This window comes from Acanthopagrus latus, chromosome 16 (genome assembly GCF_904848185.1).
Source record: "Acanthopagrus latus isolate v.2019 chromosome 16, fAcaLat1.1, whole genome shotgun sequence".
In the NCBI taxonomy this organism is placed as follows: domain Eukaryota; kingdom Metazoa; phylum Chordata; class Actinopteri; order Spariformes; family Sparidae; genus Acanthopagrus; species Acanthopagrus latus.
This window is the reverse complement of record NC_051054.1, coordinates 20,785,140-20,806,542: the sequence shown is the minus strand read 5'-3', so window position 1 is coordinate 20,806,542 and position 21,403 is coordinate 20,785,140. Positions and strand designations below refer to the sequence as shown.

Sequence of the window (21,403 nt, the reverse complement as noted above, 5' to 3'; positions counted from 1 at the left end):
ATAGAGAAGTGATGCATAAGTACATTTTTTCATTGTGCAGTACATGTGTTGATTTCCAGTTCATGGGATAGTTTCCTTGGCCACAGAGCCATGATACGTAAATTTTTGTTTGTTTGTTCTGGTTAGTTTTTGATTTCGAACAAACAAACCTTGGAACAGTTTTACCTAAATTCCATCAGCATCTCCAGATCCCCACCAGAGGAAGTAATATCCTGGACCATGTGTATGCAAATATTCCTGGCAGCTACAAAGTCCTCCCAAATCCGCACTTTGGACTGTCAAATCATAATTATCTGCTTCTTCTTCCTACTTACTCTCAGTTGATAAAGCAGGTCAAACATCAGTTAAAACTGTCAAAGAGGTCATATTATGCTAATTGTCCAGTCCATACTTTTGTTTGGGGTTCCTGGTAGAATAGGTTTACATAGGTACATGAAAAGTGTGGGGAGATGAAGCAACAGCAGCCCTAAAGGAATGTTTTGGGTGCAAAATGGTGAACAGGAAAGGAGAGAGTGGGCATCCTTACCTAGTCCTGCTGTGCAATGTGAAGCTTTGTGATGTTAGCCCTTTGGTGATTACACAGGCTGCAGTGTATATCATTTTAATCCAGTTATCAAATGAGTCCCCAAAGACACATTTTTGCTTTGTGTATATGAAAAATGACCAGTTTACTCTGTGGAAGGCCTTTTTCTACTGTTACTGAATCAGTGTCTACTTTTGATTAAAAAAAAAACTGATTTGATCTGGGTGGATTATGAGACGATGCTTATTTTTATTTTCATTTTTTTTTTTCCCTATTCTGTGAGTGAGTGTGTGTTGTTGTGATTTTAATGTCCACATAGGAAGCAGGACACAGCCATCAGTGCTTTATTGTTTGCCATGAGCTTGAGGGCAGTGTAAAATGCAATCTCTGTTATCACTGAGTCAATCATGTCAATTTGTTTCTTTCTGAATGTGGTAAATTAATGTTGTTAAGTAATGAGTGCATGTCAGCCATGTTCTCACAGATTGAGGGGGTGGTGGTGGTATGACAGCTGCAAAGTGAGAGACCACTGTTTGAGACAGCATTTCAACATTAATAGGTGTGAAAACACTGGCAATTTTGAATGAGACTTTGGGTTATTGGCAACAACATCAGACAGTGTTGCCAAGACTTGAGGACAGTTTCCAGTTTGTGGTGACAGCACCCGTGAATCCAAAACATGATCTTTTCATAATCCTAATGGCTTTTGTGCAAAAACCAAAACATTGTCACAACATCAAATTCAAAAATAAACTTTAAAAAACTTAAAGTTTGAACGTAAAGTAATGCAAAGTTACAACATATCTTTGCAATATTAATTCTGGTGATTGGGTTGGGTATACGGGATGAAATGATGTGATCACACATACTCTGCGTCAGTTTTACATTTTTGTCAATAGCTGACATGTGCAGAGCTTGTGGGGTTTGAGTTTTTGTGTGAGTGGGCAGATGACGCCCAGTGAAAAGCTAGCAAGCAGTAGGGATAAGGTGATGCTGGTGCAGATCAAAGGCAGGTGGTCAAGTGCAGAGAACAGGGAAAATGTGCTGATGTGCTGTGGATGCTGCACTGGACCTGATTATAGCCCGTTCAGCAACACTCACCATTCAGCAGAACTCCTCTCTCAGCAATGCTGTGGATCTAAACACTGTTAGGATTTGGACACCTTGTGTGTGTGTGTGTGTGTGTGTGTGTGTGTGTGTGTGTGTGTGTGTGTGTGTGTGTGTGTGTGTGTGTGTATTAAGGATATATCGTCACCTTTGTGTGAAGTAACCTGCACAGTGCAAGAATTTAGCCCGAGTAGCAGTAAAGTGAAATGATGTTCAGTGTTCAGAGCCTGCAGCGTGCTGGCCATAAGCCATGCCTTCATGAAACGTTCATATATTTACATTCCCAGGAGACTGCATCTTAACACTTCTGCTAATCGTTCTTTTAATGCTGGCATCACGCTGAAATTCCCAGCTGCCAAAACTCAGCTGATGAAAATACAGATAACCTTATCCTGTGGCTTTACTAATGCAGGCGTTCAATGCAAAATTGTTGCAACCCTTCTCCACACTGTTCACCTTCACTTCATCATATCCAACGCGAGAATGAGAGAAAATATCAGAAGATAAGATAATAGCTTAGAATGAAAAACTGTGACTTGACAAAATAAGCCCAACTCAACTTCTTAACATTTTCCCATTCTTACAACTGTATCTCAAATCTTATCAAGTAACCTAATGATGGATTTTCAACCATAAGTTCAGAAACTAAAACCTAATGTCTCAGATATGAATGTCCACCTTACTCTTCCCAGTGTATGCTTTAAGGGGTTTCACTCTGGTGTAAACGAACATAGTCTAATGTGCTTATTCTTTTCTTGCTAACTAACCTATATGGTTCACAACTGTCAGATCTGAATTTATGGTCTTATAAACAGAACCTAAAATTGTGCTATCACCCTCATCCATGGCTGGTTTTCTTTTTTCTTTTTGTCAGGTTTTTTTTTTTTTTTTTTTCTTTTCGCACATGTTGGATCTGATGGTGCACCTTAGATTTGCCTAGCTAAAAACAGGAAGACACTAGGAATTTTTCACAAGTTTGTATTAGTGTTGATATGAATCAGGAGGGACTTCTCCACTCAAACATTTAAAGAAACACAAACAGGGTCAAGTGTGCAAGAAGGAAAAATATTGATCTCTAGAACAACATTCATCTAAAAGACATCTACATTGAAAAGTGTATTTAACAAAGCACGGGGTTTATATACATATATTTGTATAAGAAATGTATTTAACAAATGTGCAAGAAAAAATTAAAAAAAAAACTTTTACACAAATTGAATACACAAAATTCAATAATGCAGTATTATTGACATGGTAATGTCTTCTAATGGAGCACATTGGATGCGATTATTAAATGTGTCTAGGTCCATTGTTCCTGCTACATTGTATATAAAAAGATTACAATTCAACAAAAAAATCATTTAAATAGACACAAAGACACTGTTACAAAACACATAAAAACATATATATTTTACACACACAGACGCAGTTTCTCAGACATTTTTATCCATTCAGATTTATCTTCCACAGTGTGACACAGTCCATGTGAGGAGGCAAAGTGGAAAAAATTCTAAAAAGCTGTACAAAAGCTACAGAGTGAGCAGCAGAGCACCATGTAGCCCACAGTGAGAGAGTGGTGAAGCTGTAGTGTGCGAGAAGCAAATATTCTGATGTTAATGTGACAACCTGCAATTGTCCCAGAGAGCTAGACTACTTCCCGCAGAATCAGTTTTTGCCCAGAGATAGCTGTTCTTGTAAATCTACTGAGGAGCAATCAGGTAACAGTGGGGAGGGTACAGTTGACAATTAGTGGTGTATTTTCAAGTGCTGACTTGCTGCTGCTGCTGCCCAACTCCCTACTGCCTAGTGAACAGAGAAGTTTATTAATGACAGAAATGTCAAGAGAGCATAAAACTCATCTTAGTGCAATAAAATAGATGCAGAAAAACAAAAATCAATAAGTGTTTGGCACAGTAGGAGACATTTTCTTGTAATTATGACTTCCGTAAGACATCAGTATTACATTTCACGATTATGACGGTTACAAAAAAAGGATGACTGACATTAATTGAGAGCTGTTTCATGGACCATGTGGATGGAAATTACATTTCTTGAAATGCCCACCTTTCAGTTTAGGATCTTGTTGCAATTTTACATTTCTTTCTGTTGCAATTTTACATTTCTTTGGGTTCCATTTTACATTTTATGTCATGACAACACTGTGCTCATGGTCTGATTCAGTTTGGACATAAAGAAACACCTGATTATGGTTAGGAAAATATCATGTTTTATCTTAAAATACCTGGGATTAGGAGGGCTTTTTTCATGCATCTGAACAGCTTCTCGCAGATGAAACGAATACCAACAAATGTTTCATTCCTGAATGGGCTGTATGTTTAAATTGAGCCCTCATAGTTCATTTGGCGGGATTGAGGTCTTTAATGACTGGTTCTCTGTTCAGATAGGTGGCCCAGTAGACCAGGTTAAAGCTCCCGAACAGCACAGGGAACATGATGCGGGATATGCGGTCGATCTTACTGACGCTGTTGAAGGTTTTCTTGTTCTGCTCAGGCTTTGTCTCTGCTGTAGTCTTGTTGGCATCACTGAGAGCACACTTGGAGATGGTGGGCAGCGTGGAGTCTTTTGTGATGTTGGGAGCATAGTTAGCCACAGCAACAGCATAAGCATTGTTCTTCTTCATGATGGCCACTTCCTTTTTCTGCAAGGAGAATAGTTCAGGGTTAGAGACCTTTAGAAATAATCATTACCACTGTAATATCGTGGTGCACAAAAAAATGTGAGCATGTTAATGATTTTCTTCTTTAATTGTATTTTTTACATGGATGATGTGCGCTTGTCAGTATGGTATATTATTACCAAAAGGCTACTTTATAATCTATTTAAATAAACTAGATAACACTCACTCCTACATAGCTATTTTTTGAGTAAGTCTAAAGCTACTGTCAACAAAACTTCAAACGTCCTGCAGAATTTGACATAAAATGCCTACCAGAAAAGGATTAGTCTATGCACTGAGCTTCTGAAAGACTTTTAATGTGACACATACAGTCAGCCGGTTCTCAATCCAAACATGTTACACAGCAGCCTGAAGTTCTACACCCCTCTACCATTGCTTGTTGAAGCTCCCCTCTGGTGGAGTAGTATAAAGAATGAAAAATGTCTGAGTTGGGGTATGGATGGAATGGTTGGAGGGGTCATACATATGTCTTACCCTTGTGCGTGACCAAGTGTCAAGTCTGATTTGTTTTTTAAGTAATATAACTTATGTAACATAGTTATTTTAAGTCAAAGAATTTTTTTTTTTTTTTTTTTTTTTCCCGAAACTTAACCTCTCTTTTTTCACAACTTAATAACAGTCCAAAGATCATTATATGTTATCTGTTTGTTGGCAAGCTTTATCTTGAAAGTCTAACCAGATGTAGAATATTACATATTATTACTTGACCGTGGAGGCTGTCACGTCCAAAAGTGACACTTTGAGGTAGGTAGAGCGTCATAGTTTAAGGCTGAAATTGAAGCTGAAAGCCTGTGACTATGCTGTGTTTGAAGTGTCGGAAGTGAAAGCATGTTCCATACCGTATGTGCAGGGACTGCATCAAGCCTAACAAAGATACTGTATCAAAGCTTTTAAAAAGGCAAGTTTTCTCCCGTACTGGGCAGCCATTAGGCAAAAGACCAACATGACAGTACTGTATATTGTACATAGAGAGTGAGTGAGGAAATCGTTTCTGTCAAAAAGAGAAACTGGGAGTTGCAAAAAGATAGGTATAACCTGACTATATTGGTGTACAAATGGAATTTGTGATGCGGAAACATATATGCCACTATGTGAGAATTAATAGTGAAACTCAGGATCTCAAAGAATCCTGCTGCATCTTAACCGCTGCATCTTGGCTGAATTGAAATATGTCTCTCAAAAAACTGTGACTGCTACCAAAAAACATTAGAAATGAAATGACATTTGATTGCTGAGGCGCTTCCAGCATGCCACATACATCATCCTCTCTCTCATCTCTCCCAAGTCTCTGATAGTAACCACTTCCAGTCTCTTGCGCTTAATGCTAATGGTAGCTCAAGTGGTACTGAAATGTGCTGGCCGTCTACCTGTTTCCTGCATTGCTTTCTGGATGAATCATACTAACCTTATAGCATGTTAGTGATTAGTGCACTGTTATGTCTCTGTTCCCAAATGAATGAGAGCCGCAATTCTCTGCTGTAAAGCAGGAAATGCATCGATGGCAGGTAATAACATAAATTATGGGTAAAAACAGGCAATTACCACTGCAGTTGTTGAGTAATGTAATTGGTGACACCTGTGTTTTACAAGTCAAATGATCTGAGTGAAAAAGCTCTATTCTTTAGTACTGCTCGGTCAGACACAAGTGAGACGGAAAATCAAGGCTACAACATTTTGTCTGTAGGTGGGTGGTATTCATCCTCTGTTTTCAAGTCATAGCTCATGACATTCGTTCATTAATTCATTCAACCTTTGTTTAAATCTCAAGAAAACATTTAGGGTGAACCAGAAATCCTTTCAATATTGTGTTAGATTGGTACCATGCAGAGCAATTTCTGCAATATATCTGGCTCTTAAGAATATCATGAATTTAGTTTTGTTTGCATTCAGGACTAATTTCAGGTTAAAAATGCGGTCCTGCAGTTTGCCAAAAGCTGGAGAACTGTAATGGCTTTAGGTGCAGTCTTAGCAAAGCAGTGCAGGATTGTATCATCAAGATAATTGTGGGCCTTACAATTTGTTGTAGAGGATGTACTAGTGTTGATACTGTACATGTTGTGAATAAGGCAGGACCTAGTATATAACCTTGTGAAACCCCTGTAGACAATGGGAAAAACACAGAGTGATCATTTCCTACAGTCACACACTGTTGTCTGTGAGTAGCTCTTGAACCAGTTACAAAAACCAACATAACTTAACCTCTGTATGAGCAAAGCATGGCCAGCAGTATCAAACGCTTTTGCTGGATTCACAGAGCGGGCAGCACAGTATTTCCCTTCCAACAGCAGATATAACAACCTATCTGAGGTGATAGCAGGAACAGGACTGTGCTTAGCTCTGAAACCAGACTGGTGAGGACACAAAACAGGATATATTTCGAAGAATGAGTTGAGCTGATTGTTGACAAATAGACTCCAGGACTTTAGCAAGACAAAGCTGTTTAGAAATCAGTCTATAGTTGTTAATATTAGCTTCATCATCGCCTTTATGCAGTGGGACAACATGTGCAGTTCTCCAGATCAGAGGTATAACCCCATAAGCAATAGAGAGATTAAAAGTAATTTCATCATAAATAAATGGAGCACATAGCTTTAAAAAAAAACATGGGTCTAGTTGATCCTCCCCACAGCTCGCAGATCGAGATCTCATGATAGTACACGTATTTTCAGACTGGAGGTGTCTTACCTTTCCTCAGGATATCAATATCTATGACGGCCATTACATTAAGCATCTATAAATTCACTAGAAATCATGGGAAAATTACACTCCTGAAGAGCAATGTTCCCTCTATTTGTGTTAATGCTTTACCTTGTCATTGACAATACTCTTTCCATCCCAGGCCCAGCCTCGCTTGGTGAAGTAGTTTACGGTAGCGAATTCAATGAGTGCAGAGAAGACAAAGGCATAGCAGACAGCGATGAACCAGTCCATAGCAGTGGCGTAGGCCACCTTGGGCAGTGAATTACGGGCACTAATACTCAAGGTTGTCATCGTCAGAACTGTAGTGACACCTGGAAATAGAGGACAACATACAAATGATAAAAAAAAAAAAATCAGTATTTTTAGTAAAATTCAGGCCACATGTAACAGTGCAAGTCTATCTTGGGGCCACTACCTCAACCCAACAGGAAGTCAACCATTTTTAATTATTCTGCTAATTTTCTTGTCTTTGGGACTACATTCCCTCAACCGTACAGCCGCTGTATTCCTGTGCACAGGCACAAATGTGCAAGCCCCATACTGTATTACGCTGCTGTAAAGCACAATAAATGTTGAAAATATACAGTCCACTTAAACACACATATATATATATATATATATATATATATATATATATATATATATATATATATATATATATATATATATATATATATATATATATATATATATATATATATATTTTTTAGGTGGGCCTTCTTTTAGATGGCTAAAACATGACTTGCTGTGTGTGCTGTTTGGCAGAACAATGCTCTGCTTCTCTGTTGGTGCTACACACTGCTTGTCCACACAGGGGGAGAGCTGACGGTCACACTGTCATTATTCATCCAAATGGCAACCAAAAGTAAGTCTCATCTGTCGTTATTTTATTCACATAATATTTTCATGGTCTATCCTCGTAATTCTTAAAGTAAAGTTTATAACTCAGTGTTTATTTAGACCCTTATCCTGGGAGCCCCTGTGCCATGAATGTTTGATATTTCCCTGCTCCAACACACCTTATGGATGGGTCATTATCAGGCTTCAGCAGAGCTTGGTGATGATCTGATCATTTGAATCAGCTGTGGTGGAGCAGAGGACATCTTACGTATGCAGGGCAGGGGGCCCCATGACCAGCGTTGAAAAACTGGCACTACACATCAACATATAATAATAAACTTGTATAACTCTATAGCAGGTTGCAAAAAGTTACAAGGTGCTTTGCAGCATGTAAGAATGTGAGCTTATTAATGGCGATTTTACTCATGATGCACATCATGAATCATGAAGCAGATGTCTCTGTTACTGAGAATAAAACACAAAATGCCCTTCAACACAACCTTTCATTCCTGCCCTGTTTGTCACAACGGATAATGACCGGGCTTATTATTGTGTTTCATATTTCAGTGGATAAATGGAGAGGGAGCATTACGTTGTCCCCAGACAGGTCCCTGACATTTTAGAAAAGGGGAAATCAGAGTGTGGGTGTGGGTCCACTGTCCTTTGGCAGATAAGCAGGGTGAGGCCTCATTGGGACCCTCATCTGGTGGCCTGCCTGCAGCGTCCTGATAAAATGTTCACGTGACAGCATGAGCACAGTTTACAGTGAGGGCTGCAAACATGGGCAGGTTGAGGTGAGGATAGGATGAGTTACTGATCATGACGCACTGTTTAGCTTTATGTGCTTCTCGGTTTCATCACAATTGTGGATAAATACAACACCTACAGGTATTTCTACATAAAAGCCACAGACATAAATCAAGGTTCTCTTTTCTACCAAACACTGTGCGTTTGTAGACATAATGAACTTTTTAAAAACTTTTTATTTAACATTGTTGGTTTAAAATTCGACTCTATGCAGATAAAATGTCTAGCCTTGAGCTGAATGAATGCTTTTTTGGCATAAAATGTCTGACACAATTGACATGATCTACAGCAGAACAGGCTGTTCATCAGTAAAAGTTGGTTGACAGCTCAGCACCAAGTTAACTTGTTTACAATCACACAAACCCCTTTTTTTTCACATCCAATGATTCGTTATTCTTCCAATGTATGTCATCATGCGATCATATCATTTGATTTCGGCTTGGTCAAAAGCCTAAGACACAACTTCAAAACTAAGATTACATACAATACTAATGCAGACATTACATGACGGCCAAGGTATAAGCCTGTGTGTCTATTTGTAGCTCAGATCGTCCTACAAGGGAGAGAGGTACACCCCTACTTACACCTAATTGAACTAGTTAAACTAGAAGTTTTAAATACAATTGGGGATCATGTAAAGGTGATATGGCTGGAGAAATTCAAAACCGCCATGTGTTGGATAAATCTGCTCTCTTTCTCTGTGGAAAATGTGAATAGAGTTTGAAATGTTAAAATGAAAACCTCACCAAAGACAGTTCTGGCTGGCACTGACTCGCGATTGAGCCAGAAGGACACCTGTGAGAGGATGACCGTCATGATACAGGGCAGATATGTCTGGATCACAAAGTAGCCGATCTTCCTCTTCAGATGGAAGTGAGCTGTCATGACTGTGTATTCACCTGAAGACAAGAAGTACAATGAGAAGGAAGTCCAGAGGAGTCCAGCTGAGTGAGGATGGTCACACACAGTGGGGGAATGTAATTACAGATGTGGAAATTAAACGGTACATAAGATATATGAAGAAAAGCTTCTTATAGTTCAGTGTGGAGAATAGTCATTTGTGGTTATTGACCATTCTAACTGTTCGCTGATGGGAAATCTAAGTATACAGCGAGCAAAAAGAGTGTGTTCCTGTCGAAAGCTGCTTTGATCACTCAGCTCAGCTGCCGTTGGTGGAAGTCTTCAGCAGTCTGGTTTATGTAAAGTTCACTAGGCTATTTTCTGGCCCTGTGATGCCCTGCGACGCTGTAAACTTTGGGAGCTGCTGCAGCTGCCATCTTTCATTTCCATCCTTCACTTCCTCCAGGCTGAGAATAAAACAACTTCAAAGAGCTATGAAGAGGGTGGACTTGATGCTACACAAAACTGATAAAAAGAGGACTGTGGAACTGTGAGAACAATCTGTTTGCTCACTGGACAACAAACAATGTCATTCTCCAAGTGATGGAGATGTTAAAGGGCCCTAACTTCATGTTAGAACAAATTAACTACAACATTCTATTATAAACGGTCATTTTTAGAACATACCATAGCAGGAGCCAGATGCAGAAAACTGAGCGTAGATGCACAACTATAGCTGTGTGTATGCACAAAGACTGAAGTAGAAGGTACAACATTTTTCTCTGAAATTTAATGGAGTCAAAGTATATAGTACCATAAAACAGACATATTCAAGACCATCAGTCAAAATTGTACTTAATTACAGTACCTGAGTAGATCTCTATTACTAATGTACGTCTAGTATTTAAGTGTGCAAAGTAAGGTGTATACTGAAGGAGAAAAAGTTCAAAAATGGAACTGACCCACAAAATGGTCATAAACCATTTTCAGATGATCTATAAGTTAAAGTTTCATAGTGCGAATTGCTGCAGCTCAGTACAGAAATGCCAGAGATTTTCTGAGATGAGGAGCAATCGAATGTACTCCTACAGAGATCAGTTAATGTTAGAATGATCGAGTATTAAAAAAAAAAAAAAATTATGCTTCATACCACAATCTGAACAACAAATCGTTAAAATAGGTGATGACAGGGACTAGTGTGCTCTAAAAGGTGATAAGGTGAGTGAAGCTGAATAAAGTAACAAATAATCAAACATTACAATGTAAACATATTAACTCTCATACAATATTATAATGAAAACCAAGGGCACCACTGGCTTTCTACACTGGGGTTCCAGACATAATGTATTCTAACCATATATCATTTGTGGCTGTATAATCACTTACTTTTATCTATCTTTGGCAACCAGCATGGTTTTAGTCTCACAACTTTGGGTCAGCAGGCAATCTAAAATGGAAGTCAAACTTTTGTCAGTGCTCACCAGTGCTGGATTTAATGGTCTCTTTCCCCACAGTCTGGCCAACCAAGTCATACTGGTTGAGTCTGGATCCATCAGCCGCTACGTCCACTGATTGGGAGGCATTACGCGTCCAGATGTAAGTAACCTCTGTCTTAGTGTAGGCATCTGATGCAGAGAACACACAGACACACTGATCAAAAAAAGAAATCCTACAAATGCCTCTTCATCGTATTCAATACACAATTACCTAATTAAAGCTCTTGGCTCAAATTAAAGAGATCAAATGGTATAATTATTAAAGAGGTCTAAATAATCTTACACTAAGTGTAACAGCAAAGTGTTGATTCCATGAAGAGTAGGCGTGTAGCCCTCTATAACTATTTTTACTATAACTACACTTTAAGTGTCTGATAATTAAAATTTTCGATTATAACATTTTCGATTATAACATTTGGTCTATTTCATACTTGTTCAAACCAAATGCTAAAATTGACACTTGGATTTTATGCTTCTATCAACTTTGACAATGAAAAGAACAATAAAAACAACATTTTAGTAATCAGAGATCCAAATTAATGATGCAAGAAACACTTTAAGGTCCCTGTTATAATCATTACCTAATAGGTAGTTAAGTCCTTGTAAGATGCCTAGGTGACTTATAAGGATTATCTAGGTGTTAAAACCAGTGAAGTCATTTAAAAACAAACACAAAAGAAAGTTTGGTTCAATTTAAAAAATGTTTTTTTTCCCTTCTTGATCGGAGAGTATAGTTGTCTTGTGTTTATATTTATGTTTAGTAATATAAAAAAAAGGTTTGAAAATGTTTTGTTCCTTTTATGGATAAGAAAGGACCTTTACTTCCAATCCAATTTGGAATTTAGCAAAGTTGATATAGTTCAGCGTGCCCTGGCTGTCAGCCTTTCAGTCACATTTCCATGTTGCTCCTCATCAATCAAATATCCTTTGGGGTTTCCATTTTTGCACTTTAATTTTCACATAATTCCAACAATGTTGAGTAACAAATAAGTGTTGGGTGATCTCCAGATATAGTTAATTTAGGTAAATGTTGCAACCTATATTGATTTCATATTTTCTTTCATTTAAGGCTGAAATTGAAGCAACAGTCTGATATACAGCCTTCAAACTTTCCAACAATCTTTCTGACCTTTCTCCTCTGCTTATTTTATGTAGTATTTCATGTGTTTCTTTGCTAGCATTCTTTTTTTTAATTTACAGAACAGTGCATCTTCAGAATAACTGTTGCAATTAAAAATGGTATGTAAGCTACGTGATGCAGAGGTCTTTTACCCACAAGTTATTATAATCAAATATTGTGATTCAGCCTGTATGTGACTGATATTTGACAAGACAGACAGTTTCCAAGAACGTTTTTGACACAAAGGTGTTCATGGGGTAAAAAAAAACAATGAGCATATTATTTCAAGTCAAAATTAGGCCAAGTTTTATGCTGTACAGTATAGTTGAAGTGAAACTGTTCACACTTACAGCTGCCAAACTTGAGAGGGCAGGAGTGAGAGTCCATCGGGAAGTCTTCCAGGTGCATAGGGCACTCAGCTTGAACTGTTAACCTGGCAACACACACACACACACACACACACACACACACACTGTTTAATTAAATCCTTAGAAAGAACAAAATGCATTTCTCATCCTGCATAGTAAAATTTTAACATTTAAACATTATTTAGATGAATATGATGTGTCATTAAAGGCACAAGCCTTTCAAGCAAGGAAGAGAGCAACATAAAAGTTCACCAGGAAAATGCTTTGTTGAGCATAAAATACCTTTTGTTCTGACAGACAGCAGCACATTGAAGAGACAGACATACAACATATAATATTACGGACAATAAGAAGATCCCGCCATGACAAAGAGTTTGTTCATTGTGTCCTTGATTACATAGGGAACATAGCTCTGTCAAAGCACTGACAGCCAGATGTGCCTTCCTCCAACATCGTCAGTCTATTTCTGAAAAATACACTGTCATAAAATGTTAGGTAAGAACCTTACTGTGCTTGATTGATTTTGAGTATGAAGGTGTATTCGTTTGATGGTCCCTGATAGGCCAATACTGCTTTGTTTCTTTGTCCCCCTCATTATCAAAGTGACTTTGTCAAGGAGGCAGTCATGCTATGTGGAGTCGAGGTGAAGTCTTAACAAATGAGTCTTGAGTCTTTTGTGTTAGATAGCGAGTGATTCCGCTGTTCTGACATTTGTCAGAAGTTCGTTCCACAACTGAGGTGCCAAGACAAGAGTCAGGACTTTGCTGAGTGGGCTTTGTTTGCTCTCAGCAATGGCGGTATTAGCTGGCCAGCTGATGTAGTAAAATGAAGTACTTGTGCAAGGGCCTGTTCTGATCAGTATTTGGAGGCAGATGGGTGAAGTTCTGCTCTGGTGACGGCCTTGAAGACCAGCATCACCATCTTGAATTGGACAAAAGGGAGTAGAGGTTTTGGAGGAGGGGGGTCACGAGAATTTGGGTAGGTTGAAAATGAGGCTACCAGACATTCTGAGATGCGCTTCATGGATTTTGATGTAAACTGCAATCACATCTGTTGCTTCTCTGTGAATGAAGCGTTTGATCTCCTTTGACCGAACTCACAGTAAAGGTAGGCTAATATTGTGGTTTAATCAGAGACAGAGATGGGGCGGGTCTTTCATTCTGATTGGCTGTGGCCCAGATATGCCTGCCAGCTGGCCGGTAAACAGATAAAGAAATTGGATGATGAAAAATGAAGAAGGTTAGACACAAAGATAGCTTTTTCATCAAGGAAAGTAAGCAACAGGCAGAAACCCTGAGGAACCCAATCGTGTACTCAGATGGATGTTCTTACCAGAACAGAAACAAAGTTCTTGCCAATGGACTGCATGACTTCTGCTGCAAGACCATGAAAACATTTTTCAAAAAATTCACTCAGCTGCCTGTGAAAGAGTACTCAGGGTCAAAAAAATCGATGTCCCCAGCAACAACAAAACGTAGATAAAGAAAACCCGTCCAAAGCAGCCATACAAGTACCTGAAGCATGACTTCTTCAAAACATACAAGGATCAAACATACCATTCTACAATCCACCCTGGTCATAAGGTTGGTGATCCAATTGTCACTGACATCCATCAATTGAGATACAAAGACAGGCCTCTTGAGTACAAATTTGACAACTGTGAATCATATTTTTTTTTCCTTTGCCTAGGAGGTGTAAAGAAAACAATGGTTTGGTCAGGAAGAGATATGCAGAAACACCAAAAAATAAAAAAGTAAAAATATGATGACTTACAAGATCTGAAGGCTGTGCTTCCTGCCATGCATTCTACGATGGTTTACCTCACTACACTGCTTAAAGGAGCCATAGCATTGGACAGTACTTAAATTGACACAGTGTGAGCATGTAAGACTCTACTTGCACACACTGATTAGAGAAGATTGTTTTATGGAACCAGATTTAATCTGGGAGGCATTTTTACCTGGTGATATCCAAAACTGATGTTAATAGTTAGGAATTGCGATTTTATGCTATTCTGTTTGTTCAAAGTTCAGGGTTTAATACTTCCATGTCATACTGTAAATTGGTTAAATTCAGTGTGGCTTTAACTCAGCATTTTTTTTCTAGAAGCACACTTACTGCAGTACTGCAGGATGACTATGTCTTGCCATTGGTTACATCACTCTTTTTTTTTCATCATTGAATCTTTGAACACAATACTGTTCACTAGATGGCTCAATTTGCTCAGTATTATTGAAGGTTTTTGAATAAAATAATTAAAATAATATTACATGTACTCTTTGTCATTATTTAGTTTGCAATCACTGAACATTATGGGAAACACAGCCACATTCATTTCCAGTGGACAAGGAAGCAAATACACTGAATTTAAGGAATTTCCTATTTAAGGAATTCTGACCCCAGCATACTGCACAGTGTAGTATCTATTACATTTACTACACTGGCCAATATTTTTACTTGAAAAAATAAAAAGTTTTATTTTAAATTCAATTTTAATTGTTAACTTAATTTAGAGCATCACTTGGTAGAACCTCTTCCATCTTGCACCAAATGCAGAAGCTCCTATCTACAAAATGATCCAGGAAAAGTGGGGACTCTGCACTTTGCAAGCCACCAATACCTAGTCGGTATTGTTAACACATAATATAGTAATATAGTCCAAAAACTGTGTATTGTGTATTTGGTAACCTTAGAATTTTTTTCTTTTCTTTGTGGTTTCTCAAAAAAGTGCATTTTTTTCAGATAGGAGGTTTTGCTCTTTGACCATCGCATAGCTGGAGTAGCTGTGGACTCAGCAAGGTCTTTAATTATTGCTATTTGTCAAACTTCCACACACTTACAGTTACTAACAGGACATCATACTGAAATTGAAATAGGTTCTAAGAACCACCCACAGCAGCTGCTCAGTCAAATTACCATAACGAACACTTCCTGTGACATCCACCCATCCACCAAGAATTCAGCTGCTGTCCTACTTGGTGATGACACCTTTACCTGGTCGAGATCAGCCAGGACCACGAGGGAACCGATCCCTGGCCCTGAATGATGACATCCGGCCCACCCTTGGGGCTAAATCCAAGATGCACGCCTGCTCCACTTGATGCAACTCTGAGCTGTGGGTCCAAGTCAGGAGCAGCAAAGGTCGGGCTAAAGGCTCCCTCCAGCTGTGCACTTCTGACACGCTGCCACTGAGCAAAAAACTGTCACTGAGGATGGACTGCAATCTTCGCAACTGGATGACCATCCATCCTCCACATCAAGGCCAGTTGGTGGCTCCACTGGTTGCTGGCTTGGGTGGCTGTCACCACAGGGGCTTGAATCTTGGCTCTGTCACTCTCCTCCCTTTTGTTAGGACAACTCCCCCAGCTGAAGCTGTGTTAGTTTACTGGCCAGCTGTATATCGATTTCTTCCTCCTGACATTTTCCTTTCTTGTGGTTCTCCCCATGATGAATACCACCCAGTCCATTTCAATCTGGCCCATAAGGTTGTCTAGTCTATTTTGCAATTCTCCTGGCATGGCTTTCTTCATCTCCAGTGAAAAGGCTCTGAACAGTGGTATTGGAATTCTAGGACAGCCTCATCTGTCAGTCTTTGCTGCTGTTTGGAGGGGCACTTGTCATCCTTTGGTACCTCTGCCTCCAGCTGTGATAGATCCATTTTTTGCCTGTGTGGTGTCTTCCGAGTTCAGCTGTGTCCACCAAATCCCACACCCTCAACTGTATACCCAATCAACAGAACTGGTAATTGTGCTACATGGAAATATATTCAGTGGTGTGCTTACCAGTCTAAACATGTATGTAGTAGAGCTTTTACATCTCCTAGCACCAGTCTTAACCCTACCATGCCTCCAGTGACTTTATCCACTTGTTCGCTCCATCTGTAAGGGCAGGCAATCTTCCTGCCAGGCCTATCATCTCCATGATTGACCACAGTAAATACCAAGTTTTGCCTGGGCCCATAATTTTGAGTGAATATATGCCATCTCCTCTTCTGACCCTGTGGTGTCATCTCTTATGTCGAGCCTTCCCCAGAATAGAACTTTATTGAGAACTCCTGCTCAGGGCTCCTGCTTTTATACCATTGAAGATTCTTAGGAGTCTCCACGTCTTTTATTTAAACTCTTTCTCTTAGATGTGTTTTTAATAGTGTCTTACTTATCCTGGGATCTCCTAGTATGTCCTAACCGTGGAATGTCTGGGCATGCCTGATTTCATTATTTATGGTCCTTTCCACAATGTATTTTTAAGAAAATGTCACAGACTTAGATCTCACAGAAATGCATGAGTGCCAATATTATCCTTTTACATGCATTACATGCATTTTTTAACATCAATATTCTGTCTTCACACAAGATACATAATTCAGATTTCCCTTCACTATACTTGTTTTACAGCAGTCAACCTATTTTTAACCAATTTTTCTCCCGTGCTTAAATTGGGTAATTTCTCCCATTAATCCCCCAATTTTATAGTGAGTGAAGATTAAATGGGGGTGTCTTATTGTCTGTGTGGTATGTGTTGTAGTACTTGGCAACCCAACCCAGAGGCAGAGGTGAGCATGCAAAAATAACACTGTTGTCAGTCATCCCTAAACTTGCTAAGACACTCAACTACACTCAGTTTGCCACCGAAAATGAATGAAACCAGTGCCAAGAAGAAGAAACAGGTTTAAAATTTTCAAATTTAATTTAACTCGGTGAAAGACGTTCCTCTTCAGTGTCTCCTATCTCACTTCTGCAGTGCACATAGTAGAGGCAAGTGCTGCAGGGCACTGTCCACTTTCTTTGAGTACCCAACCAGGTACGAGTAGCAGCAATCAAAATATCCCAAAAAATTGTCCAAAATGAACTTGGATAATTTTACAGGACCCTTATATGTTATCTGTTGTTGATGATGGTGTTTATGTAAACTGACAAGACCAGACCATATTCCATCTTCAGCTGCAATGATTTCTCTTGCGTTACCGTGGCGATGTTGGTATTATCACAATACCATTCTTATGGGGACAGAAAAGCGTGGATGCTTGCAGTTCATTCACAACCTCATGCTTTTAAATAAGTCATCATATAAAGAAGAACACTGTTTCATTCCTGGGTGCTAACATTAGAACATAGGGTCAAGGCTTGGGTGTATTAGGATTGGGCTCTCATAGCTCTCATTATTATCTTGGTTGGTCATGTATCTTAGGTCACTACTTTTCATTCAAATACTACCACAACTGACGCAGACACTGCCTAGATGGTAAATGGCAATCATTTTCAGTGGTGTTCAGATCGGATACAAGTGAGTCCACAGTAATATCAAATATCTTGGATGGACCAAACATCACCAAAATATGGACTGGTTTAAGCCTTTTAAGTTAAAACAGACACAAACACTCCAGTCTGCCTCGTGTTGAAAGAAGGTGTGTCTAAAAGCCACGACCCCACTGTGGTCAGCATGTCACCTTCTCTGGAGATACAAAGCCCCTGTAAGATTTACAAGTTGTAAGTTTGACCCATGCTAATGGAAGCACTCTGTAGAGTTAGAAGTGGAAAAAAAATGCAGACACTTGCAGGTGCTCCCAATCTGGTGATTCAGGCTGCAAAATACAGACCGTTCTCCCTCTCGCTTTCTCAGTTTTTAACTGCTCCCATGGTGCAAGAAGAGACACATGAAGCTCAATATCAGCTAGCAACAAAGAGCTGGGGGTCAACTACTGGACAGAAGAGGAGTTCCTGTCGTTGTTATCATCCAGGGAGACAATGTGGAGTGGGTGGACTCATGTAAGTACCTCAGGCTCCAAATCAATACAAAAAAAAACCAAAAAACAAAAAACAGACTATTCAGGCTGGGACAAAGAACACTGTTCTTCCTGAGGGATCGCAGAAGATCTTCTGTAGCCTTTTGCACATTAATGTCAATCAATATGTACTGCAGGTGCACTGATCTTTCATGTGCTGTGCTGGAGTGGTAGAGTCATGGCCACACCCACAGATGTAATCAACAAATGGCGATTGATAGACCCTCTCAATCTCTCCATAATGGGTTAGGGTTGGGGTTTGCCTCACTGCAAAATATGTCACGTTAAAAACATTTTTTGGGGACAACTGAAGATGTTTTAATTATATTTTCTGTGAAAAAAAAAAATCATCAGATTAAACATGTGCATGAAAATGTCAGTCAGTGTTTTATCTGTGATGATTACATTACAAGATTACTGCCATTAAAAAGCACTTGTTACAGAGCAATCCAGATAGAGAAATGTTTTGCTTTTTTGTTTGTAATTTTCACAGACTGAGGTCCAGATATTGAAAACCTGTAGTATGATTATTGAAAGAACTTTCTGAATAAACGAGAATTTAAATAACAAAAAAGTAGTCAAGTGCAGTAATAAAGATTATCCAGAATGCCATAGACTGAGGTGTATCGTATGCATTGCACTGAGAAACAAATTGAATTTGAATTGTTGGCAGTTGAATAGTAATTGAAACAAATTGTGAGGCCAATGAAGATTTGCACCTCCAGTAACAGATTATGTTTATGAAAAACTAATGAAATGACATATATTATTTCCTAAATAGCAGAACCAACGTGTTGTGTTAATAGTTACAACAAAAAAGATGTAAGCACAATACAAGTGACACTGAATAGGAATTAAGTATGCAGCTATAAAACCTGGATGAATGAACATTTCATGTCATCAGTTGTAATAATGATACAACCAGCTACCTCATGGTGTAGAGCAGGGTTCCGTCCTCCATAATCCTCAGCAGCTTGTTGGGCATGGTCATGTTGTGGGCCACAGATTTCTTGCCGTTATGGAAGAAGGTGTCAGGGGTCCAGATCTTACTGGCCATCAGGTTGTTGAGAGGCAGAATGTTCATTGGTCCATGGAACTTCAACCGCTCATCCTTCCAACTCTGACGGAAGAAAACATCTACAGTGTACTCCTGAAAGAGACACAGAGGAGGGAACACAATGTAGAAGAGAGCCATGTTTGTGTATAACGACGTGTCAAAAACACAGGTGTAACTGATCAACTTGAGTTCATGATCAATGAATGTGTCAACATCAAGCAGCATCTCAATCTCTCTTCTTCCTCTCCTTTCTGTGACTTTGAGAAAAATCAAACAATATAAACACGTACAAAATATTATATGGAATATGAGGTGTAATGACGAATCACAAAACATTATTTATATAGTATTTGCACAGTCCTCTGTACAGCCACTTGTTAAAGGTATAAGTTGTAAGGAATGGCCAAAAAGGTAGGTCCAAAACTGGGCAGCAACTTCTAACTGCTGGTCTCACTACTCTTAGCCATAGTTGTCTTTGACTGTAGTGACACTAGTTTGCCTGGGTCGCGACCCTGGTTCACTGGGGTAGTCACCACACTGTGTGGTGCCCAGGAAACTTGAATTCATGTGTCAAACAGTTGGAACTCAAAACTGCCGACACGTTCTCCAGAAATCATGTTTGTTTCGTTCGGGCCCCAACAAATGTCACAGGGAAAATTTAATTTGTGATGCAAAAATTATCCTCACGAATCATGAATCATATCTCAATTATATTATCTGTCAAACTAATTCCAACATGATACGTGTAGCCTACAAATAAATCACACAAGATTCCCCAAGAGATACCGTGTCTCTGAATGTTGTCTATTCTATCCATCATAAGTGGGTCCAACAAACAGTGACAGATTTAGTCTTGTTCAGTCAAGAAATATTTATGGGCAGAGTCGCCCAAACCAACCTCACCCTTATTTGTGTTTAGTTATGCAGATACAGTTTTAGTGACCAGTCTGTTAATACATGTGATTTATGCAACTATTCCAAAACAATGAGGTAAATGTGTGATGCTCACACTATTAAAAAAAAGATAATAAAAAACCTAAACTAAAAAATAATATTAACATTAATTTTCACAAAACTGTCTCTCCATGCTGTGTTTAAACTGCTTTCTATGGGAAACATACCAACTAAACCTGTCTTACTATATAGTTGAGCAGGATCATCTCACTAACATTATACTAACATATAATAGATGTATAATAAAAGGATCCATCTGTGTTTTCTTTGAAAACATCCGTGTGTAGTACACTGTGTTTTCAAATCATTCATGTCTTGGTATCCTGGTGTGTCCTTAGCCTCTGACAGAGTTGACTGCGTGTTCGTGACCTGGCCAAGCAGCACCTGGCCGGGCGCAGACCTGTTGGTCACAGATCCAGCTGGTCCCTGAGGCAAAGTGTCAGCCACAGTTTACATCAACGTCAATCCCTCCAGCCGAGTGGAAACATCACTCCCTCGTTCTGTCTCTCTCATTACAGTATATCAGTCCAGTATTTCACTGGGCTGCACAGGAGGCTCCAGCAGTGTGTCAGCAAATCTGTGCCAGAACCAACTCCTGTGAGTTGGGTGTCCTGTCACATCTTTGATTTTGGTGCTGCAAGCAGCAATGTTTAAATGATGGCTTCTGAGGAAACAAAGGGAACACTTCATTATAATATCCACTGGTAATTTCAATGGTATCATGCGCCAAAAATTAACTTAAATTATCTGCTCATGATTTTGCATGTCTTGACAAACAATGTGTAAGTCTGAGCAGTAAGGTTCACCATCCCTTCTGTCTTCAGTAGGTATCAACACACAATTAATCCTCTTAAAGACAACCATTTTCTTGAAGTTCCAAAAACAAAATGAAACATTCAGATGACTATTCAAATGAGAACATACACACTGTTCAATTGGAGCATAACAGTACATGTATTTGTCCTGAACCATCACATCTGTCACACTATGGCAAGTCCACAATCCAATCCAGGGTGTTGGTACTGCACCTGAAAGCTGTGTTCAAACTATTAAACCAAAAAAAAAAAAAAACAGGAGACTTCACAATGAAACTACTCAAAGAACTGTGTGG

General features: G+C 39.1%; 1 protein-coding gene across 1 annotated transcript in view; it reads right to left on the bottom strand.

Annotated features, from left to right (window-relative positions):
• Positions 1–2,643: 2,643 nt before the first annotated feature.
• The window catches only part of gabra2a (gamma-aminobutyric acid type A receptor subunit alpha2a), a 33,504-nt gene continuing 14,744 nt past the window's right edge, over positions 2,644–21,403 (bottom strand). Inside the window, exons 5-10 of the mRNA XM_037072814.1 lie at positions 19,211–19,431; positions 12,482–12,564; positions 10,997–11,140; positions 9,422–9,574; positions 7,137–7,339; positions 2,644–4,289 (exon numbers count right to left, since the gene is read on the bottom strand). Of these exons, the coding sequence (XP_036928709.1) occupies positions 3,987–4,289; positions 7,137–7,339; positions 9,422–9,574; positions 10,997–11,140; positions 12,482–12,564; positions 19,211–19,431 (1,107 nt within the window). The 3' untranslated portion in view covers positions 2,644–3,986. The remainder of the gene's footprint in view (positions 4,290–7,136; positions 7,340–9,421; positions 9,575–10,996; positions 11,141–12,481; positions 12,565–19,210; positions 19,432–21,403) is intronic.